General features: G+C 47.7%; 1 protein-coding gene across 1 annotated transcript in view; it reads right to left on the bottom strand.

Moving 5' to 3' along the window:
• The window catches only part of LOC101475413 (nucleolar protein 4-like), a 111,088-nt gene extending 93,661 nt beyond the window's left edge, over positions 1 to 17,427 (bottom strand). The window contains exon 1 of the mRNA XM_076877932.1: positions 16,448 to 17,427. Within this exon, the coding sequence (XP_076734047.1) occupies positions 16,448 to 16,807 (360 nt within the window). The 5' untranslated portion in view covers positions 16,808 to 17,427. The remainder of the gene's footprint in view (positions 1 to 16,447) is intronic.
• Positions 17,428 to 22,500: the final 5,073 nt, after the last annotated feature.

Raw genomic sequence — 22,500 nt, 5'->3', positions numbered from 1 at the left:
TTTGTCTCTGCAGACCGAGTCTTTGTCTCTTATGGACAGAGTCTTTGTCTCTTATGGACAGAGTCTTTGTCTCTTATGGACAGAGTCTTTGTCTCTGTGGCCAGAGTCTTTGTCTCTGCAGACCGAGTCTTTGTCTCTGTGGCCAGAGTCTTTGTCTCTTATGGACCGAGTCTTTATCTCTTATGGACAGAGTCTTTGTCTCTGCGGACCGAGTCTTTGTCTCTGCAGACCGAGTCTTTGTCTCTGTGGACAGAGTCTTTGTCTCTTATGGACCGAGTCTTTGTCTCTTATGGACAGAGTCTTTGTCTCTGTGAACAGAGTCTTTGTCTCTGCAGACCGAGTCTTTGTCTCTGTGGCCAGAGTCTTTGTCTCTTATGGACAGAGTCTTTGTCTCTTATGGACAGAGTCTTTGTCTCTGTGGACAGAGTCTTTGTCTCTTATGGACAGAGTCTTTGTCTCTGCAGACCGAGTCTTTGTCTCTTATGGACCGAGTCTTTGTCTCTTATGGACAGAGTCTTTGTCTCTGCAGACCAAGTCTTTGTCTCTTATGGACCGAGTCTTTGTCTCTTATGGACCGAGTCTTTGTCTCTGCAGACCGAGTCTTTGTCTCTGCAGACCGAGTCTTTGTCTCTTATGGACCGAGTCTTTGTCTCTTATGGACCGAGTCTTTGTCTCTGGGGGCCGAGTCTTTGGTGGTCCTGTGTAGAATTATTACAGCAACTGCTCCACCTCTTGCTCTTCTCTTCGTTTCCACGGTGCTGCCTGATCCCTCCATCCGAGCCTCCATCTCTCTGCTCTGACCTGCTGCACCTTCACCTCCACCCTCTTATTATCAGCAGCCTCGCTCTCTTGTTTCCCCTCTTTCTGTGCCTCAGCTGAGCTTGCCATCCCATTTCCAAACCAGCCTGTTGCTAGGATACACACAGTGTCCATTCAATGAAAACTGAATGCCCCCCTCCACACCATCACCACCACCCCTGCTCTTCAGCCTCCACCTCTGCCCGTCTTCATCAGCACACACACACACACAGCCCTCAGGTTCCACGATGCAAAGCAGGAAGAAAAGATCCGCCTCCAACAAGAGCATCAGGAAGTGGAGCGGTGTTAATATTTAATAGACGCATCACATCAGGGACATTTTAAGCAACAACACGTGAGAAACAGCGTGAATGAAAGGAAACCGTCTGCCGCTCTGCAGTCCACGGAGACGTGGCGGTGCACCAGGCAAAGCGTCCACAGGACATTTAAAGGTTTCTGCCTCGAGGCGCTTCAGTATGAACCAGAACACCTGATACTCGCATGATCAACACGTGAAGCTGCTACCTATTTAAAACCCCTCCCACCAGCTGCCACTGCCCAATCCTGACCCAGCAGCGCCTCACCCTGCCGTCTCTCCAAACCACAACCTAGCGGAATCCGAGCAGCTCGAAGAAGCAGACGACGTCTCAGTTCTACAAACAAGTGTATTTAAGCCCTCGCGAGGGAGGGAGGTGGTCACTGACCCACCGCTGATCATGCGAGTTGTCACGTGAGCCAAAGTGCGAACAAAGTGTGGGTCATCAGCACCAGAGCTTAACACCGAGGGTGAAAACACTGTGATAGACCTGATAAGTAAGGTGGGGATGGCCACTTTTAAGAGCTTTCTTTGCATGTGTGTGTTCCTTTTCGACTCTCCGCTATTTGTTTTTAGGACTGATGAAGCTTCTGGGATGATCTTCACAAACTTAGGGAAGTCAAGTTTCCTCCTTTTTCAAGCTCCTCAGACTATTGTGACTGTGAACCTACACAGATGTGGATCTGACAGAGTGTTTGTCCCTAAATGTGATCGTGTACCTTTGTTACTTAGCCAACAAGTGCGCCTGAAACAGAGACGCCAAGGTCCAAACAGGACTGTAAGAAGCTCCTCGCTAATAAAAGTGCAAACTAAGCTGCCACTGCTAATGAGGAGCGGAGTCTCTAACGTGAAGCGTTATGTTTGAATCAAAGCAGTGAGACACAGGCAGCACCTGACAAACAGCCATGTACGGCCTGATGAGAGCGCCACGCTTCCACGTGTGTGACCAGAGCGCCGACAGTCTGTGAGAAAGGTGTGAACACACCGGGCTCTGCACCGCGGGTTTAACGCAGGCTAAAAACAGCTCGGCTCATTCAAAGGAAAAACAAACGAAGCTTTCATCAACTGCATCTGTCACGCTGCTCCTTAGCCAACAACCAGCGCTGCTGCTGTTTGTTGGCTAATTAACCTCCAACCTGGCAGCAAAAATAGAAGCTTCACCTGCTATCACAGAAACCTCGCCCACCACACTTCTTTTAGACTTCAAACTTCTGCTCAGCACAGCCTCTCGCCTGCTTCTGCTCACTTCACCGTTTCCCCAGAGTGGACAGAGCAACACGCTGATGAGGAAGAAGGCCTCCGAAGCTCCACGGGATCAGATTTCACACACACACAAAAAAAGAAGAAGTGTTTCTGCTGTAATCCAAGAGATTTATTAGGTGCGTGCGTGTGAAATCTTCATAATGAGGCATAATCATCAGGACCTCTCAGTCCTGTTAGAGTCCAGACCCAAAACCTGCCAGGCAACCAAGAGCGCTGCTGCCCCAGTTCAATAAATGACCTTTCTGAGTATCACGGCGCTCTCAGAGTCACAAACCTGTTAAATAAGCATTACAGGTAGAAGAGGTTCAAACCTGTCTTTGACATTAATCTTCTATTTTGGATTCCATATCACTCAGCCAGATGCTGCTAATCAGTGCTCAGTAACATCCAATCAAAACCCTAGAATCTCACTGCACACCAAAATGAAGCTCCGCCTCCTCAGACGCTCTGTTAGTACAGTGACCTCACAGCCACCGTGATATTGGTCACATGATGTCATTAAAAATGCTCCAGAAGACTCCAACAGCACAAACACGGTCCAGAGGTCCAGCTCAGGTGAAGCTAGCAGCTACATCCACCTGTCAGTCAAAGAGGCCACGCCCCTAATAATGAAAATAGGTGAGTTATAGAAGCATTGTGCCCATGTATGATCCACAGAGACCAATCAGTTTGTGTATACATGTTTATTTTAACATGGGAGTCTATGGGACTCACTACCGCCCCTGCTGGACATCAGAGGAACTGCAGGTTGGATGTTCTGACGCAGGGGTCACCAACACGGTGCCCGCGGGCACCAGGTCGCCCGCAAGGACCACATGAGTCGCCCGCGGGCCTGTTCTAAAAATAGCTCACCATAACAACTTACCAGTAAGCTGCATCTATTTTTATTTTTTCTTGCTATTTTTTTTAATCACAATTGCATTGGTGTTAATTTGTTAGAGATAATATATAAAAAAAAAGTTTATTATTAAATATTAGATCATGATCTAATATTTAGTGCTAGCTGGTCTCCACGGAAACAGTTGCCGTGAAGACCAGCAAAGGCAAAGGTGAGGAGATGAGGAAAACATGGCGGAAAAAAGGAAGAAAACATCATTTTCACAGTGAATGGGAGGAAGAGTTCTTTTTTACCACTGTGAAAGATTCATGTGTGTGTCTCATTTGCGGGGCGACTGTGGCAACGGCAAAGTGGCACAATGTGGAGAGACATTTCCCAACGCGTCACACAAGCTACCATGCTAACTACCCAAAGGGCAGCACACTGCGAGTTAAAGGCAGGTTTGAGCAAACAGCAGTCTTTTTTCACAAGACCGGTGAAAAACTCCCCAAAAGCAACCGAAGCCTCATTTAGAGCTACACATTTCATGACTAAGAAAAAGAAGGCATTTTTAGACGGGGAGGTTTTCAAAGAAGCAATGATGATAATTGCAAAAGCTGTGCTTAACGACGAGAAGTATGGAAACGATGTAATCTCCACTCTCTCCGATGTCCAGCTGGGGGCAACTACAATTGTTAGAAGAGTGTCGGCTATGTCCGGGAACTTGGCCGATCAGTTGGATCAGGATCTGGCAAAGTGCAGTTGCTTCTGCATCTGAGACTTTTGACCAAGTTGCAGAAAAGTACACTCAAGTCATAAACCGACTTGGTCAAGAGTTTGAGAACAGGTTTTGTGACCTTGATCAGCTTGAGCCATGTGTCTCATTTGTTTCCAATCCTTTCATGAATGTGGACACAACATGCATTGCTGAGCAACTAAGTTCAATGTTCAGCTTGGATGCTGGACAGGTGGAAATCGAAACTGGAACATTGCAAAATGACGTCCACCTCAAAGCCTGTCAGGGTGCACCAAACTTTTGGTGCCTTGTTGACACAGAAAAGTACAGTGGTGTGTGCACAGCAGCTGTGAAGGTTGCCAGCCTGTTTGGTTCAACCAATCAGCCTTTTCTGACATGAACTTCATCAAGAACAAACACAGAACACGCCTCTCTGATGCACATCTGCAAGACTCACTCAGAGCTCCAGTGTCAAGTTATACCCCAGATTACAACACACTGGTGAACAGCATGCAATGCCAGGTTTCCCACTAACAGACAAAGAAAGCCATATTAGATGTTCTCAGTGGCAACATTACAGTGTCATGTCAAAGTTGAATTTAATTATTGAAAAACAAATGTGTTTGTTAAGTGTAACATGTGACAATTTGCTTTAAAATGCTGCAGATTTGGTGAAAAGTTCTGTAAAATTTGAAAGTTGATTTTTGTATGTTACATACATACAAAAATCATGTGTGTAACAGTGCATGATTGTTAAAATTTGTTAGTGGTAAGTGAAAATGTTGTAGAAGTGATCACTTCAAAATGTAAATACTTGCAGAGATACATAGAAATAAAGCGTTGCATATTGATATTTATGTTTCCTACTTGCATTCTTTATAATTATGGTGAAAAATATTTAACATAATTTGTGTTTTTACATAGATGAATATCATTAATTATTAATGATAACACATAATTAAGTTAAATTGAGGAAATTTGTTATTTGAGAAGTGTGTGTCAAACTGGTAGCCCTTCACATTAATCGGTACCCAAGAAGTAGCTCTCACTTTCAAACAGGTTGGTGACCTCTGCTCTGACGCATCAACATGTTTTGATTCCACTTTGAGGACTTGCTGACATTTACAGTGCACAACAAAAAGGACCGCATGTTTCCTGTCAGCCATTTTTAAACATCATTGTTACGGTTCAACACAATGACGACGCCGTCAGATCAACACGAGAGGAGAGGATTACTGTGACGATGATGAGCCAGAGAACGGTGATGCAGACACGAGCACGCAACAACACACTGCTGCTCTGAGGAGCACTGAGCTAATTATCCAGCAGCGCTGGCAGCAGGGCAGGGAAGGGGCACAGAGGAGGAGGAAGGAGGTGAGGAGGAGGCGAGCATGGGGGGCGGGCATCTGTGGGGAGGCTGAAAATGGAAGAGAAGGCATACTGGAGAGAGGTATGGTTTTTTTAAAGGGGGAGGTGGGAAGATGTGATAATGAGAAGGCCGCTGTCCCACAAGAACACCTCCCTCCTCCTCCTCCTCCTCCTCCCGCCTGCTCTAAAGCAGGAAAACCTTCCAGAAAACAAAAGATTCTCCAACAGCTCCACCTGAACACGGAGGAGACATGAGTGCAAAGAAAAACCGATTCGTGGTTTAAACCAAAGCATCAAAGCATCGAAGCATCGAAGCATCGAAGCATCGAAGCATCGCGTTTCCTGCTAATAAACCCAGAACAATCCACTGTGCTGGGTTTGTTTCAGAACACTTATAATCATGTTTAAGACAGTGTATATTCATCATATAACACTTTATAAAACAGCCGTGAACGAGGGCGTAACTCCCCTGTAATTAAACAGGATGTCAGGTGTTTGATTTGAAATGACACTTGAATTAGAATTCAGCAACATCAGACTGCTGTTGAACAAAGGAAGGATGATTAATCTGCCCTTTGTACATCTTTGTATCATGTTCACTACGCTGCTGTGCACGATCGACGTTGTGTTCTACATCCTCTGCAGGTCTATAATGCTCCGTAACCAGCCTGTGAATATAGTCACTTTGTAACTTCACAGAAATATGCTGAAGTTTAGAGGCTGTATTATAACGAGTTAGCAGAAAAGAATAAGATAATGTGCTGCAGTGCGTACGGTATTGTTCGGCATGGGCACGGCGTAACGAGCAGCTGGTTTGCCATCCCAACGTGTTTCTGGATCCATGAACAGGCCGACTTCCTTCACTGTGACAGCGTGGGAAGAGAGTCCCAGCCATCCATTGGTCGCTCCATCTTTCACTCGTGTCAACAACAGCAGAAGGCAGAGCACAAAGCAGAGTCGCCGGTGTCACAGTAAAAGCTTCAGAGAGATCAGGGTACATGTTTTAGATTAGATCCTCCTTTGCAGGATGGCAGCGCTTTAAACATTAGCATAAGAGGAGACGCAGCCCGGATTCGATGGGCCTCGAAGGCTGAAGGAAACCCAGACGACGGGATGACCCGGGCGCCGCCTGCACCTGACCCACCGCCACGGTTCATGAGCAAACACGGCAGAGGGAGAGCCCGACACCCACAAACACACCGCTCACACCTATCAGAGCGCTACACTCAGCCTTCACACATGAACAGGTGCTGCTGTGTAAGTGCAGACACGCACACGCACACACGCACACACACACACACACACGCACACACACACACGCACACGCACACACCTATCAGAGCGCTACACTCAGCCTTCACACATGAACAGGTGCTGCTGTGTAAGTGCAGACACGCACACGCACACACGCACACACACACACGCACACGCACACACGCACACGCACACACCTATCAGAGCGCTACACTCAGCCTTCACACATGAACAGGTGCTGCTGTGTAAGTGCAGACACGCACACACGCACACACACGCACACACACCAGTGACGTACTGAAGGTGGGTTAGAAGCATTAACCTGTTATTTCATGTGTTCATACACACAGTGTGCGACCATATTCTGCAGCAGCTGTGCCACACAGCACAAACACACAGTAAACAGTTACAGTTTGCAGGCCGTGCAGCTTCTCTCTGCTGATTTTAATCAGTTTCCAACTCTTCAGTGAATCGACCATGACGACGCTCTGATACTGGTGATGAAATGAGCGACACCAGGAGCATGATGGGAAAACCACCTGACACGTGAGCGGTCACACTGAGCTGCCGTCCTGCTCCGAGGCAGAATCATCTCCACAAGCATGACAGAGACCGTCGGGCCAAACACGATCGTATCATCATCGTTCAATCATTGCTTCCACACAAAGACCCACACGTGATTTTAGTTTGTCTGACACATGACCACACCTGCATCCTCCTCGTGCAGTAATGGGCTTGTAGCTTCGGCGTGATGACGCACAGCAGCTCCACCCGTCGGTTAACACAGACTCAAACCAGCTGCATTTGCAAAGACTGGAACTGCGTTTAGAAGCGCAGCCCTCCTCGTTCACCGTGTTCACACGAACACGTGCGAGGTGACTCAAAGCAGACTTTACTGCAGTTAGTCTGGGAGCCGTCCAACCAGCTCACTCGGTTCTTTGACTGACGGCTCACATTAATGACGCCTGGTGGCTGCTGTTAATATGGCCGCCTGCCTTTCAGGTGGTGGTGGTGGTGGTGGGTGGGGGGACAAGAGGGAGGAGAAGGTCAGCAGGAGGAGGAGGAATGGAGGTGGAAATTGAAGCCTTGCAGTCTAATTAAGACTGGTGTTAATTTCTTTTCACCATCGCCAAAGGAGACGTTCACCATAGCAACAGGAGAACAGGGAGGGGGAGGTGAGCCGAGCGTGCTCAGTGAAGGTAGCGGAGCGAGGATCCACGCGGAGGTTCTCAGCAGCTCTGCTCCTCTCTGAGGGAGCGCAGAACCTCAACGCTCGGACGCACACGGCAACGTCGCTCCTCCTGTGAAGACATCGCCCCGCTTCCAGGCCGAGCGCCTCCTCGCTCGATGGAGCCGTGGGCTTCCTGGCGCTCTGATCAGCTGTGTGCACACGCAGCACAATCTCAGTGTGAACGCTCGTCTCTGTCCACGGAGGACCGTCATCCTCCGCCCTCTCTCTGCTAGCCTTAGCCTGACCGCAGCTCTGCAGCTAACGACCACGATGCTCGTGGTTACCAGCTCTCGACTTCACGACCCTCCAAACGTTTCCATCCAGCCCCGCCCCGAGTTCTGTGTTTGTACTGATATATAAGGACTGATGTACGACGCTTCTAAGCATCACGTTACTCTGACCTTTGACCTCGCTCTTACATGTGCCTTTCTTTCACACATGAACCCAAAATGAGTATTAATGACTGAATCTAACGTTACTAACAGTGACGCAGGTTTCGTGTCATGTTTGAACAGAAGCTGCACTTTGCTCGGTTTACTGCAAACAAAGACGAAAGAAAACGCAACGACCGTAACAGCAGAGCGCCGCGCCGTGACGGCGAGCGGCTGCTTTGAGTTTGGCTGTGGGATCAGCTGAAGGCAGGAGGTGAGAGAACTGCATCGAATTCTTTCTTCAACGCTTAATTTCAGGCTCATTTTTCTCATATTAAACAAAGTGGAAGAAGAAAGTTTATTCTAGTTTTAATTGGTTGAAGGTGCACGGCAGGTGACCGCGCTCCTTATTTTAAACACAGCGAGCTGTATTTACCGAGAAATCTTTGAAGGCATGGCAACCAGCTAAATTCAGCCTCACCAATTAAGACTTTGAGCTCAATCTGTTGGAAGAAATCACGTTCTCTTTGTCTCACATCCAACCAATTAAAGTGTTTTAGTGTTTGGAAAGTTTGTTTCTTCTGCTTTATTTCACTTCAGGTGATAAAAGAAGAGACGCGCAGAGAGAACAAAGATATTTGTGTCTTTGTGTGTTTAAAGTCTTTCATCTCTGACGTACTGATTCATGCAAGCTTTGGTTCAGCTTCAATAAAATCAAGAAACACCTGATGCCATCGATTTAACGAGATTCATCTGGTTTCTCATTAAGCTGTGAGAACGAACGTGACCCTGAAGGTCAAAAACACACTAAATCCACTCATTTACATTCAATTCTTCCAAAGAGCCTAAAACGGATGTTTGTCTCCGTTTCCAGCAGAGCGCCTCCACCTGTACTCCAATCATGAGCCTGACAGCACACACACACACACACGCACACACACACTTCTCGTCACAGCTTTAATGTGTGATGTTCCTCTGATGTTTCCTAACTCGGCGTGACTCATCAGCACAGGGACCCGTTCGAGACCAGTGATGTAAGCTCGCCGGACTCCGGCTGCTTCTCTGATTTATGGAAAACTTTTAAACAAGAACAGCAGGTCAGAGGCTGAGCGCCGTTTTCCCACCGTGAGCTCTTCATCTGTTCACAGAGTCGCCGCTTAAGCGTTCGTGCTCGAAACAGGCCGACGTCTGCTGCTCCAGCTGGAGACAGCCGACAGAGGGGGAAGTAGTCATCGCATGGGCCTGACACCAGAGCAAAGATAGCAGCTATCATTAGTCTACAAACCTCTCAGTGTTTCCTGGGGCCTCCGAGTGCTTCAGTACCACACAAACAGAGTTTACTGTGACCAGCAGCAAAAACACAAACAAGCTTCACTTCACTTTTTTTACATTATTACCCCCCAGCCAACCAACCAACGCCACCGTGGCCGGCTCATGGCATAGAGAAGTCGTCCCGCAGGTGCTCAGAAAACAGCCTGAAGCTGAACGTTGTTCAGATCTCCACACAGTGCAGCCAGGACAGCCCGACAACATCCAGAGCCTTCACCACGCCCCAGCGATGGGCGAGTCGCCCCCCTCGTCCCCAGACTCTGCTTCCATTACAGGAAGTGTGGAAGTGAAATCTGATGGCTGCATTCTCCATCGTGGAAACAAAGCCTGAAGTCACAGTGCTGATTATACTCACACGTGTATGCAGTCAGTGTGTTACCTCAATCAGACTCCTGCGTGATCCTCAGGGTGACTGTGTCCAACCAAAGACCCCAGCTGGGATAATCAAGCTCAAACTTCTCTGTTCAGCTCATTGAAACTTTTTTTCCTGCCAGCAGAAGCTGAAAGCTCAGAGTTTCAGCAGGGTGATAAAAACAGCTACTGTAGTGCTGGTTCTGCTCTGGAGACCCTCTGTGAGCTCGAGGGTCAGAACCTGCAGGTCCATGAGCCGTTACAGCGAGCAGGACCAGGATCGCCAGCCGAGGCTTCCGTGTCGCCATCACACCCCGTCAGCCTTTCACAGCTGGGGGGTAAAACCCGAGTAACAGAGGAGGAGGAAGAGGAAAGCAGGCGGAGGACCGACACATCGTGACATGGATCAGTTATGATGTGAAGCATTTCCGGGAGTATTCGTCCATCTGAGGCTCAGACTTTGCTGTGACAGGAAGCGCGTTTCCAAACGCCGTCGCAGCTGTCAGCAATAATTCGCTGCAACGTGAGAGCAGCAGCTGTGCTACAGTCAGTGTTTGACTCATTCACCTGTGTGTGACTCTGCACGCACACACACCACCTGTGAGTCGGTGTGTGAGATCAGCTGTTGATCCGCTCGGGTCATTCCCCGCTCAGCGTGACGCCGTCAGACAGGAAGCTGCTCATTCGAGGTGGCGGTGAGATCCTGTTTAGTGTTTGTCAGCTGGCTCAGCAGGTAGCAGACGACACAGAAACAGACGGTCAGCGCGAGGACAACACAAACAGAAACAAATATCACAGAGCGATCAGAGCAACAGCGGGACGCCGCTACTGGGCGTGAGCAAGGAGAGCAAAGCCTGTATATGAACGATGAACACAGCCTCACCGGCAGAGTCGTGGTCGTTACCATCGTATTCATTTGACACCCTGACCACGATAAAGTCACCTAAATCATCTTCATTCATCATTCTGAGGCTGAAGGTCAGCAGGTCGTCTTCACTATGATAATGTTAAAGAGGCGGACGGCGTGACATCAGTGACACCAACTCCTCAGGAAGGAAAACTGCTATTGGCTGTCCCAAAAGTCGTTAGAAGTCACTAAATGACGTCAAAAAGTAACAGTACGAGAAGAACTGACCGTGTTACAGTCAGGACAGGAGCAGCGGCTTCGTGTAGGTGTGAACATCTCCTGCTCTGACAGCAGCTGGGGGCGACTGCTGCGTGAGGACGATCCGCCAAATATCAGCATACAGCACATTTCTTACAGCCGTACAGCAGGTGCCTGAGGTCATGTGATCAGAGCCTGCTTGGCGTGCAACACACGAGGCTGAAACCTAAAGGAGACTGAGCTTCTCCACGGGGTCTGTGGACCTAGGGCTGCTCGATTATGGCAAAAATGATAATCACGATTATTTTCACTGAAATTGAGATCTCGATTATTTGACGATATTTATTTAACCCTTTAAGACCTACCATAGAACCAAGTCCGCCAGAGCTTATATTATATGTTTACATGCTGTAGTGCCATTTGTGGGAGCATTTCAAGTTGCTACACATCAATACAACTGTTATAGCCCATATTTTAATAATATGTCTGCATTAAGTCCATAGTAACTACATTAATTACAAAAAAGTGCAATAAACTACAAAAAAAAATTGAAAATCGTTTTTGTTTTTTTACATATATTTCTACTTGGAGAAATTTAAGAGGCTTATCCCTCAAAACTTTAAATACAAAAAAGTTGCAAAAAATAGTTTACAACAACAGGAAATTTATTTTGAGTGTCTTCATAGTTTTATTTTGGAGATACAGCAATTTTTATATACTGCAGGAAAAACAAAAAACAATCCTATGATGCAAATTTGCAAAGAAAGCAGCAGGTGCATCAAAATAAACTATTTTAAGCAGTGCAATTTGAGTTCTAAGCATCACAGAAACTATTCAGAAAAGTATAGAGTCAAACATGACTTATAAAAACACCAGTAAAGGCTTTTAAGGCCTACAAGTAAAAAACTACATTTCCCGCGAAAATGACGTCACTTCCGGTTTTGGACAGGAAATGGCGGACATGCGATAGTTCGCGTTGACGTAGTCACTACATGGTCAAATTTAAAAGGGACATAAATACTAATTGTACTTTCTGTGGGGATCATCCAGAAACTGTGACACATCTTTTTTGGTACTGTTCTTTTACACAGAGATTCTGGAAGAATTTAGCAGCTTTGTTATTGTCCATATTTTAAGGGAGTTTTCTTCTGTTTCTTTAAGTTCCCCAAGAAGCATGAGAAATGTTTTTTTATGATAAATTTCTTAATACTTTTAGCTAAATTTTTTATCCATAAATGTAAGTTTACTAACAAAACACCATATTTCTGTCATTATTTTAAGGATGTGCAAATGTACATACAATCAATATCAGACGCCACCAACAGAAAGCCTCTCACAACAATATATGTATGTGAATTTTTGCGTGTATTCTTATAATTGTTACCTTTTTCTTTTACCCCTGGCTTTGTGTGTTCATGTTCTGTTGTTTTGTATACTTCATCTGTTCGTATGTTGTATACTCATTGTTTGTTAAATAAAGTTTAAAAAAAAAAGTTCGCGTTGACGTCTTTTTCAATGTGGGAAGTGTTACGATCAGCTGATCGGATCGGCAAAGCGTGTTTCTGGAATATTACGTTTTTGTTCCTGCAAGTGCTTTTTATGCAGTTTTTGCAAAGCTTTATGTGGAAGGAAACCGTGACCGAGGACAAGCTGATGGCATAAGATGTAAGTACAACTCCTCCGGTTTCATATGCAAAACAAATTATTGCGCTAGCTTACACGGTTCAGGTTCTACAGGGATTTAAAGGGTTAACAATAACAATATATTGAATAATGACTTTAAAAAATAATATAAAATAGTGCAAATACTGATAACAGTGCAAATGTTTGCAATATAAGAAATCAATGAAAAATGTAAACATCTGTGTTTAGTGAACTTTGCAGTGTTGCTCTGTGGTGCAGCTACACTGTAGCAAAGTTTACACACTGTGTCTACTTGATCCACGTCTGACTGAACCCATAATGTTTCCACACCACTGAAGTTTTTTTACCTCTCTGTTCAACCAACAGCAGTCACTCTCCTCTCCAAATAACTTCTGCTCAGCTTTCCGAGCTTTCCGAGCTTCCCTCGGGTCCTCTTAATTGTTGTGACGCGTGTTCGAAATGCAGAGAGGTGCGCTCGATTTGCCACACGGAGCAGCGCAAGAGTAAAGCACGAGGGAGGGGCTACTAATCGGCTCAGTCATTTTTAATGATCGTTGAAAGCCCAGATCGTAATCGAGATTAAAATTCGATTAATTGAGCAGCCCTATGTGGACCTGTGGTCTTTCTGTTTGTAGCAGGAGGTTAGCTAACTGGTTTCCAATAACACGTCACGTTGTGACTGATCTCCAAAAACACTAAACCAGCTCCAACTGTGGACGCAAACGAGGGTGGAAAACTGAACAGCAGCAACGTTTGGAGGGTCAAACATGTGGATAGATGTGATTTCTAATTACCCATCCTGTCTTCCTTCTCTCACCCCAAGCTATCACAGCAGATGGCCCCGCCCCTCCCTGAGCCTGGTTCTGCCGGAGGTTTCTTCCTGTTAAAAGGGAGTTTTTCCTTCCCACTGTCGCCAAAGTGCTCATAAGGGGTCATATGATTGTTGGGTATTTCTCTGCATGTATTACTGTAGGATCTACAACTGCCTGTTGTTGTGATTTATAAATAAAACTGAGTTAAATTATTTGACAGAATTTTTCATCCGTCCGGTCTCACATGTACTGAGATAAACACACAAGATACGATTTTCCATTTTAAGAAGGCAAGAAGTTGGAGGGGTTGTTGGTGGACTTAGTTATCCACTCACACCAGAGACACACACTGAGTTTAGCATCACGTTAATTAAACTTTGAGATATCGACCCGGTCAGGGCTAACAATGAGCAAAGCCCCAAACAGGAAAGCTTCCCGGGTGGAGGTCTCTGACAGGTCCCCTCCTCGTCTTGTGTCACTGGTGGTAGCACCATACCTGGCCCCTGCAGAGGTTCCACAGGTAATCCAGCTCCTCCTGGATCAGTAAGGTTTGCTGTGTCTACTGTTTTACTTTAGTCCATGACGCGCTTACCTTCAGGGTCATACGTCACATGAAGACCAAAATAGTTCCAAAGGCCAGATCTGAATGAGGGTGGGGGAGGTTCAGTTTGCCATGTTGCAACGGGCTTAGCTTCTGTCTCGCTAGCTTGCGCTGCGCTCAGTGGATCTGCGTTTGACTACTCCGCCTAGGCTGCACTGTCGAGCGCAGATCCACTGAGCGCTCCACACAGACAGCATCGTCAGAAGGAAAGTTGATAAAATAAATTACAAATGTTGTATTGTTCGATACATATGCGTACCGAACCGAAAGCACTGTATCGAACGGTTCAATATCGATACGAGTATCGTTGCACTCCTACTTTTTACAGATGACAGCAGGTTCACCTGAGCACATGTGTGCTCTGGGGAGGCATACCCATGGAGGGACGCACAGACCTGTACAGGCTAGGCACCAGCACCCTGACTGGCCTCAGGCATCAGGATGAAATGCTTGGAGGTTGTCACACCGCGACAGGTTCCTCCTGCTGCACGACGATGCCCACGAACAGAGCTGACACTGCAGTAACATCAATGATGCCACAGCGTCACAAAGTGTGAAAAATAAATCGAAATCAAGTTTGGAATGAAAACTTTACTATGTCGCTAAAGAGTTTCTATTGAATATCAATAAATTATTATTAGATAAACTGTGCTTTTACTCCTGGATGATCCCAAAAAATACATCTGATATCAGCCCAGAGTCACTGACACATCAGAAGATCCACGGCGACGTTGTAGCATCGGGACAAAGAGCGGGAACGATGAGGGCGGAGCGTCAGGAGGGAGACCTTCCACAGTCTTCCACAGATAGTCGTTATATCAGGCTGCCCGTGGTTTCAGTGAGGATTGATCTGTGCATCACTGTAGGGTCTACCTTACAATATAAGGCGACGGTTGTTGTGATTGAATTGAAGTGCTTACTGTTACTCCACGTGACAAACAAAGATCTATTCAGGCTTTTGTGGATTAAACCCACTTAAATAAAATACAGATTACATATTTTCCATCACGTTCCCGGAGAAAGCCCAAAGCTCGCTGGTGGGCACCGGGATGTTTTATATGCAGCATGTGTTTTTTAAAAACCACGAAACGTCATAAACGTGTGAAGACGAGCTCATTAATCTTCCCACAGGATGTCCACGCGGGTGCAACGCTTGACTTCAGGGTTTGATTTTCAGCGTCAGTGACTGAGAGAGCTGCAGCTGAGCGGACGTGCCCGTTATCCACCTCACCTGAGCTTAGACCGAGCCGCCGCTCAGAAAAACATGGACTGTGTTAAATTAGCAGGTGATGGCAGGGAGGTTCAGGGCTTTAAATGAATCCTTCTCTCCTGCAGTGTCTTCTCAATCGTGAACTTTGAATTATTGTGGAAATTAGCTCAACAAAAAGAAAAACTTGAGAAGATATCCATGGATTTGAAATCTTATTTATGTTTCAAACAGTCGAAAACGTCATAAAACGACCCGTCAGTCAGTTATGTTTGTTACAGTCGATGCAGCGACTGTTTGTAGCTTTGTTAAAGTGTCAGAATCATTTTAACCTGTCAGTAAAAGCATCCACATGTTCAGAGTTCAGGAGTGGAATCATTATGGGGTGTAATGTAAACACTAGCAGTGAAACAGGTTTAGAAAATGATCCATTTCAAAGGTAGCAGACGTTTCCACTCCACGGCTCTGTGCACCTGCTCAGGTGTTTGTTGTGAAGAGAAGTGATTATATTATATTACAGCGTTTTAGCCTATTTCAGCTTCATTAGGCACACGCACAGACACACACACACACACACACACACACGCACAGACACACACACACACAGAAAAGGCCTCAATCATCTGAACATCCAATCAGGAGACTAATGAGATTAATCTGACTAATGAACGCCTCGCGGGCACGTTCACCAGCATCAGCATAATCATCAGTGTGACGTCCAGATAAATTCAAACTTTTCACATTTAGAGCACAAATCAGGTTTAAAGACAAACATTTACACTGTGAACAGGAAACGTGAGGTTTGTATGTGGACATAAAAAGATGCGCAGGATTCATTATAAAGAGAAATCACAAACAGCATCGTGTGCTGGCGTGACTGCTGTGTGCACCTCCTCAAACATCATCATCATCACCTCCTCTCACCTTTACTATTGTGTTTTTTTAATAAAAACACATCTACCCCTGAATATGTCCTGTATAAATAAAGTTTCGGTAGTTTGAATAGTTCTGCTGGTTTTACTTTGAAACGGAGCTCAGGTGGAACAGGTGGCACTGAGCCAGGTGAAGTGCAGCTTCACTCTCACTTCCTGATTCACACACACACACACACACTGCTCGTGCCTATGGTACGACAACTTTTCTCCGTGCCCCTGGTACACTGCGCAGAAAAACCTTGCCACACACACACACACACACACACACACACACACACAGCTGTGGGAGAAAGAGGAACCGTCACTAACCGTCGCCGCCTTGATGGGCACGTAGAGCACCGGGCCGCCCGCGGAGCCGCCCTTGGCGTCGGGCAGCGTCCTGACCTGGAAGCCTTTGGATTTGACCCAGAACTTGAACTTGGCGTTGATGTGATTTCCGCTCTTCTCGTGCAGGAACAGCGCGTGGCTGTTCTCCTCGTCCCCCTGCAGCAGCGTCTGCAGGATCTTGTTGTACTTGCGGCGGGTCACGGTCTTCGTCTTACCGGAGTCTCCGTACGTGCGCAGGCACCAGTCCTGGAACTCCTCCGCGGGAGCCCCGGGGGCCCGGGCCCGCTGTAGGGCGGGGGCCGTCACCGTGTCCCCCGCGCTCCCGGCTGTCCTGGTTGCCATGATAACCGGTTGGGACGGGAGGGAGAGCCGCTCCGCTCTGCCGTGCGCGAATCCGCTCACCGTCCGGGTCTGATGGATCCACCGGACACGCGGCGGCTCCCTGCCTCCTCGCCGGGGGGAGAAACGAGTCCGGACCCAATGAGATCAAACACTGCCGACACTGGGCAGCTGACAACGGGCAGAGCCGCTAACCGTGTCCGACAGGAGAGCACGCCTCCTCCGTTTTTAAATTGCCGTCTGAAAAAAAGCCTCCCCTCTCCCTCTCCTGCTCCTCCTCCTCCTATGTTGCTGCAGAAAGACGAGTGAGCGCCTGTGGGATGTCCAGGAGAGGAGACGGAGCTCCTGCTCCGGTGTGGGGGGGCGGGGGTGACCCGCGCGCTCCTCAGACACACCTGTTACAGCGCGGAGCAGTCGGTCACCTCCTCCTGCTCCTCCTGCTGTGAGCTCCGCTGTCGGTCAGGAGGCTGCGAGCTTTCGGCTGTTCATCACCGTCGATGTGGACCTCCTCCTGCGGGCTGATGGAGCTGACCGGACACCTGTTTGATTCCTGCTTCTCCTCTGCTCCTCCAACACAGCCAGCCCTCCACCCAGCGGCTGCAGAGCGGAGGGGCGCGTGGGGCCGTCCTGGTGCGCGGAAAGCAGGAAGCGTCAAATATGAGCAAATCAGTACTTCCTGCCCACCAGAGCAGCGGCAGACAGGTGAACGCGACGTGACGTCATTAAAAGCTTCACCAGTTCACGTCTCTTAAAAGAAATCCGCCGTGAGTTTCACGGCGTGCACGAGTCACGTGACCCAAAGAAAACACACTGCACTTTAGGTGAAGACTAAAACCTTTATTCACAGTTAGTGTGCGTGTGAGCTCGTCTACGACACACACACACACACACACACAGCAGTAACCTGCTAATCTGAACGCTGCTGTATGAACCACTATAGTAGATCAAACAGACTGTAAATAAAAGATGGAAACCACCACTATGACATCACCCATCGCTCACGTCCAAATAAAATCCGTCAGCCTGAGTCTGCTGTTTCAGGGTTTTATGTTTTAGACTTTGAGTCTTTTATATTTACTTTTCTCACCTTCGTGTATTTCCTGTGCTGTTATCTCCCTTCCAGGTGTTTGTACTCTCAGCAGGGCTCTAGAGTGCAGCCAATCTAGTCGCAAATCCGACCACATTTTTCAGTGGTGCAACTAAAAAAAATCCTTGGTCCAACTGCTCCAGTAACAAAAAAGGTCTCTGCAACTCTGAAAGTCTTCGTGTGGTCAACAACTGACACACATCATGCCCTCATCGTGTGTCCCAATCAGAGATAGTCAGGGGTGGGACCTCTGTGATTGGCCGTGGTCCTTTGTGTGTATTTGAAAGTGCAGGCGGATAGAGGTGAGCAGCTTGAACAAAGTGATATCGATTCATTAAATCCTGAATCTTTTAAATATAAATGAATTTTGTCAGCATCTCAGGTTAAAGCTCTCAAAACTATTTCAACAACCACCAAACAGTAAATGAGAGCAGGTAACGGACCCCACACAAAAACGCAGAGCGGACCGTCGCGTCAGAATCAGCGTTCTCTTTCTCGGCTTTCTCACCCGACGGCCCGCACACGGACACGCCGTCGGGGCTGAAAGCCGACAGCTCGCTGACTCTGATGCGTCAGCGGGGCCGCACTTTGCGTTTACGTCTTTTTTGCGCTCGATTCTGAGCTGCAGGTTTTATTTCTCTCCACCCAAAATTCATTGAACCAGCAGCAAAAGAAGATCCAAACTACGCTTCACGTTTGATAAACATCGTCATGAATTCACTCTGATAAAATCACACTGGAGTTCAACACCTGTGGATTATAGAAATCAGTGATGATGCCCAGCCCGGGTGAGCAGCCTAGTGGATGTAGCCGTGGGTAATGAGAAAAGAACGATTGATGACTTTTTCTTGGCCTGATCTGTCTGACGTTCACAGCCAGCTCTGACACGGAGCCATCAGCCTCTGAGTGCTGAAAAAGCAGCAGTGTATCCAGAAACACTTTATATGCTGCGATAAATGCCCACGTGTCCCCTCCGCCCGCTGCCTTTCAGCAGCAAGCAGGTCGTCAGAGGAGCCGATGTGATGATTACGTTTAACATCGTCTACAGTATTACCAAAGAGAGCCAACGCACTTTGAGCACAAGCAGTTTTCAGTAACTTCTCTTTCTTGTAACTGAGCTCCAAATAAAGAACTTTGTGTTGACAGATTGTTAGTTAATCATTTACAAATCAATAGTGTCTGTGTGGACGGCAACTTTCCCCCCAAAATTGCGCCTCACTTTTGTGCTGGTGCACCTTTTTTTCTTAGGTGCACCGGTGCAACCATGGAATAACGTTAGTCTAGAGCCCTGCTTAGTGATGTCATCGGGTATCTGTCGTTATAGAGCTCCGCCTTCCTTATCTTCCAGGTCTCAGTCTGTGACGTTTGCCTGTTTAGTTATTTCCTGTTTTATTGTGGTAACCTCGCTGTTTGTTTAGCCTCACCTGTGCGTCTCACCTGTGTCCTCTGCTGTCGTTACCTGCCGTGTCTGTGTGTTCAGGCTGCTCTGGTTTGTACTCGTGTTTTCAGTGTTCAGTAACACTGAGTCTAAAGCTCAGGCTGCTCTGAACGCTCAGTTTCACAGTTTTTGATGATGATGTCACAGAGGGGGTGTGTACTCACTGCTGTTCAAACCTTCTGTTTGTGGGGGGCAGCCAATCAGAACAGAGAACACCAAGTTTCTGACAGAGGAAGAACTGAGGCGTGAGATGACGAAGCCTCAGTTCAGGCTTGTCTAAGCATAAAGACACGGAGATGGTAAAACCACAATGGGACCTCTCTTCATTTAAGCCTTGCTACCACAGAAGAAGACATCGCAGCGCCACGAAACGCCTCCGTCTTCCCTTCTTCAGGCCAAACTGCTGGTTTCTCCTCTCAGGTGGTCTGAGGCCGGCGTTATTTCCTGCTCAGGAACGCCATCGAGCACAGCTGACGATGAAACCAGCAACAAACGGCGTGCTGCTGCTTTCATAGGAAAGTGTGACGGGTTCGTTTTCCTCACGTTCACAAAGAAATCTTCCTGCAAACGGACCCAAAACATCAGCTCAAAGCAACGCCACTGCTCACCTCTGCATGAAATCCTACATTTATTCCTCTTACAGGCCTTACTCCCTTTAACCTCTAACGTACACGTTAGCACGAGGCACCTCGCTACCTTCCAACAGACTGCGTGCCCCCGTGATGAGAGTGACGCCTCCCCGCTGTTGTGCACCCGTCTGGGCTGAAGACGCGAGCACACCGCATGTCGGTCTTTAGCACCATTTCAGTGAGTAGGAGCTCAGCGATTCTCAGATGCACAGAGACGGAGACGCAGCAGCTCTCCCTGAAAAAGCTTCATCACAGCTTTGTCTCCTGCTGCTCCGCACCTGCAGAGGTGACGGACAAGATACGATTGTAAGAATTAATAATATAGAATAGTGAGTTTTTAAAAATACAAACACAAAAATGAATCTGTTTGGTAAAATAAAAGTCTGGAAAAATAAAGTGTCAGAGCAGAAATAAGGACTTTATTTTGAAAGATGTCGGTATAAAAGCCTGTTTTTCTACAAACAGCTGGTGTTCAGTCCAAACTCGGCCGTTATGTTTGCGTCTCTGTGTTTTGTGGAGGCCCCCGAGTTTCCCCGTAGGAATCAGAGAGAAAAGGAGGAACTCGAGCGGAGGATGAAAATAGCCTTCCACCACGGGAAGTGAAAGTGTGTTTCAAAACACGCCAGTTTGTCCTCCTCCTGTCCGGGAGGCCAAGGCAGGCGGTGGAAGCCAACCGTTGTCTGAGGCGTCGTCGGTGAAATGCGTGAGGAGCTGATCATATGACACAAGCCAAAAGTCACAGATGCAACCCTGCAGCATCCGTCAGCAGCAGAGAGCTTCTCGAGTCATCGCAGCTGACGGAGCTAAATCTGTGGAAACCATCACAAATGCGAGGCGTACGCACTTAAGCATGATTAATGCATCTGATCGATGCAGATCCCAGCATGCACGGTGCGCCTGCAGTACTGTAGCTGGCGGTGGACTTTCATGCTGGGATCTTTCTCTCTGCCTGTCAACTCTAAAAATGTGGCGACAGAAGAAGTGTCGCCATCGTCCACAGTGTGGTCTGGTGATTTGGTGACAGAGATACTGCGCTGTCATCTCAGGGCGTGACGCATGTATGCAGTCTCCACGCCGCGCACAGCCTGTTGCTCGCTGTGCTGCAGGAGAGTGCAAGATAACGGTCCCACTGCACACGCCTGTGAAGTCAGCATGAGCATGCTGAGGGGAAGTCGCCTGCGTGACGCCTACCAAGGCGTGGATCTGACCGTGAAGCTGTAGGCTAACGACTCACCAATCAGAGCCCAGGAGTCAGTGAGCATGTGCATGAAAGTCCTTCACGTTTTATTCAGTATGAATGAGCTGTGTCCCAAAACGTCGGCTGCATCCTCTGGAGGCCGCATTTGTAGACCGATTACGTCACAGCGACGCGCCGAAGGCTGTCCCAATTCATCGACTCCTTCAAATGCGTCCTTCATTTCCCCGAATTTGAAGGATGGGTCAGGTGTGTCCTTCGTGGCCCACCATATCCCAGAATTCATAGCGCGGCCCAGCCAAACTCCAGTTTCCAACAATGGCGGCCGCTACTAAGTCTTATTAATCTTTCTGGGTCACAAAATAAACTTTTAACATATTTTCAGGCGCGAATGTAGCTGTGTAAACATCAAATATCTGCTCGGTTTATCAAGACATCGCACAAAAGTGCTCCGACGTTTTCGGAGACGTCTGCTACCCACCAGCTCGATAGCTGACCGGGGGGGTTCAGTGGTCACTCGAGCCGGCGAGAGCAGCGGACTCCCGGCTTCATCGCTGTCTTTCGCTACTCAGGTTAAACATGATATATAAGTCACTTGGATAACTTTGTTCTGTGTTTTGTTTGTTCCAGAGTAAATCGGTTTGGCTGAGATCAAAGTTATTAGATTAAATAAAACTTTATTAATCCATCGGGTGGGTTCCTCCGGGATTTTTCACACAGCTGAAAAAACGTCAAACAGAAAACTGATTAAACAGAAGAGTGAGACGGTCGAGAGTTTACTCCAGTGTCCTGTTATATTTTAGACAGCAAGGAGCAGACGGCGAGTTTATTAAACTCCACCCACACAGCGGTGACGCAGATCTGAAGGCTGGACCGTCCCATTTCACAGCCTCGCACTTCCGGCCTTCTCTGTCTTCGAAGGACCCGGCCCACGTAGACGGCGAAGGCCGGATCTCCGAAGGATGCAGCCGACGTTTTGGGACACAGCTAAACTCAGCAGTGATGTCACCGAGGGCCGCTTTCTTCTACAGGACCAGAAGAAATGTTGTAACCATGGATACTGCCCCCTGGTGGCCACTCAGACCCCGGAGTGGTGGGTGGAGATAGGCCTCCAAACCTTGGAGGACCTGAGATGTCCCCAGAGAGGTGGCGTCTGACACCCAACCTGACATATAGACACAGACATACAGGCACACACAGACACAAACATCCATTCCCACCCTCATGCTCTCATATGCACTTACTCCACACTCAACCAACGTGGAGACAGACATAAAGAGACGCTGTACACACGATCACACTCCCCAAGCGTACTCTACAAACCGGGTCTAGGTACCCTTGCCCCTG

This window comes from Maylandia zebra, linkage group LG20, assembly GCF_041146795.1.
Source record: "Maylandia zebra isolate NMK-2024a linkage group LG20, Mzebra_GT3a, whole genome shotgun sequence".
NCBI classification, from domain to species: Eukaryota; Metazoa; Chordata; class Actinopteri; order Cichliformes; family Cichlidae; genus Maylandia; species Maylandia zebra.
Note: the sequence above shows the minus strand (reverse complement) of the source record. Positions and strands in the feature narration are given on the sequence as shown.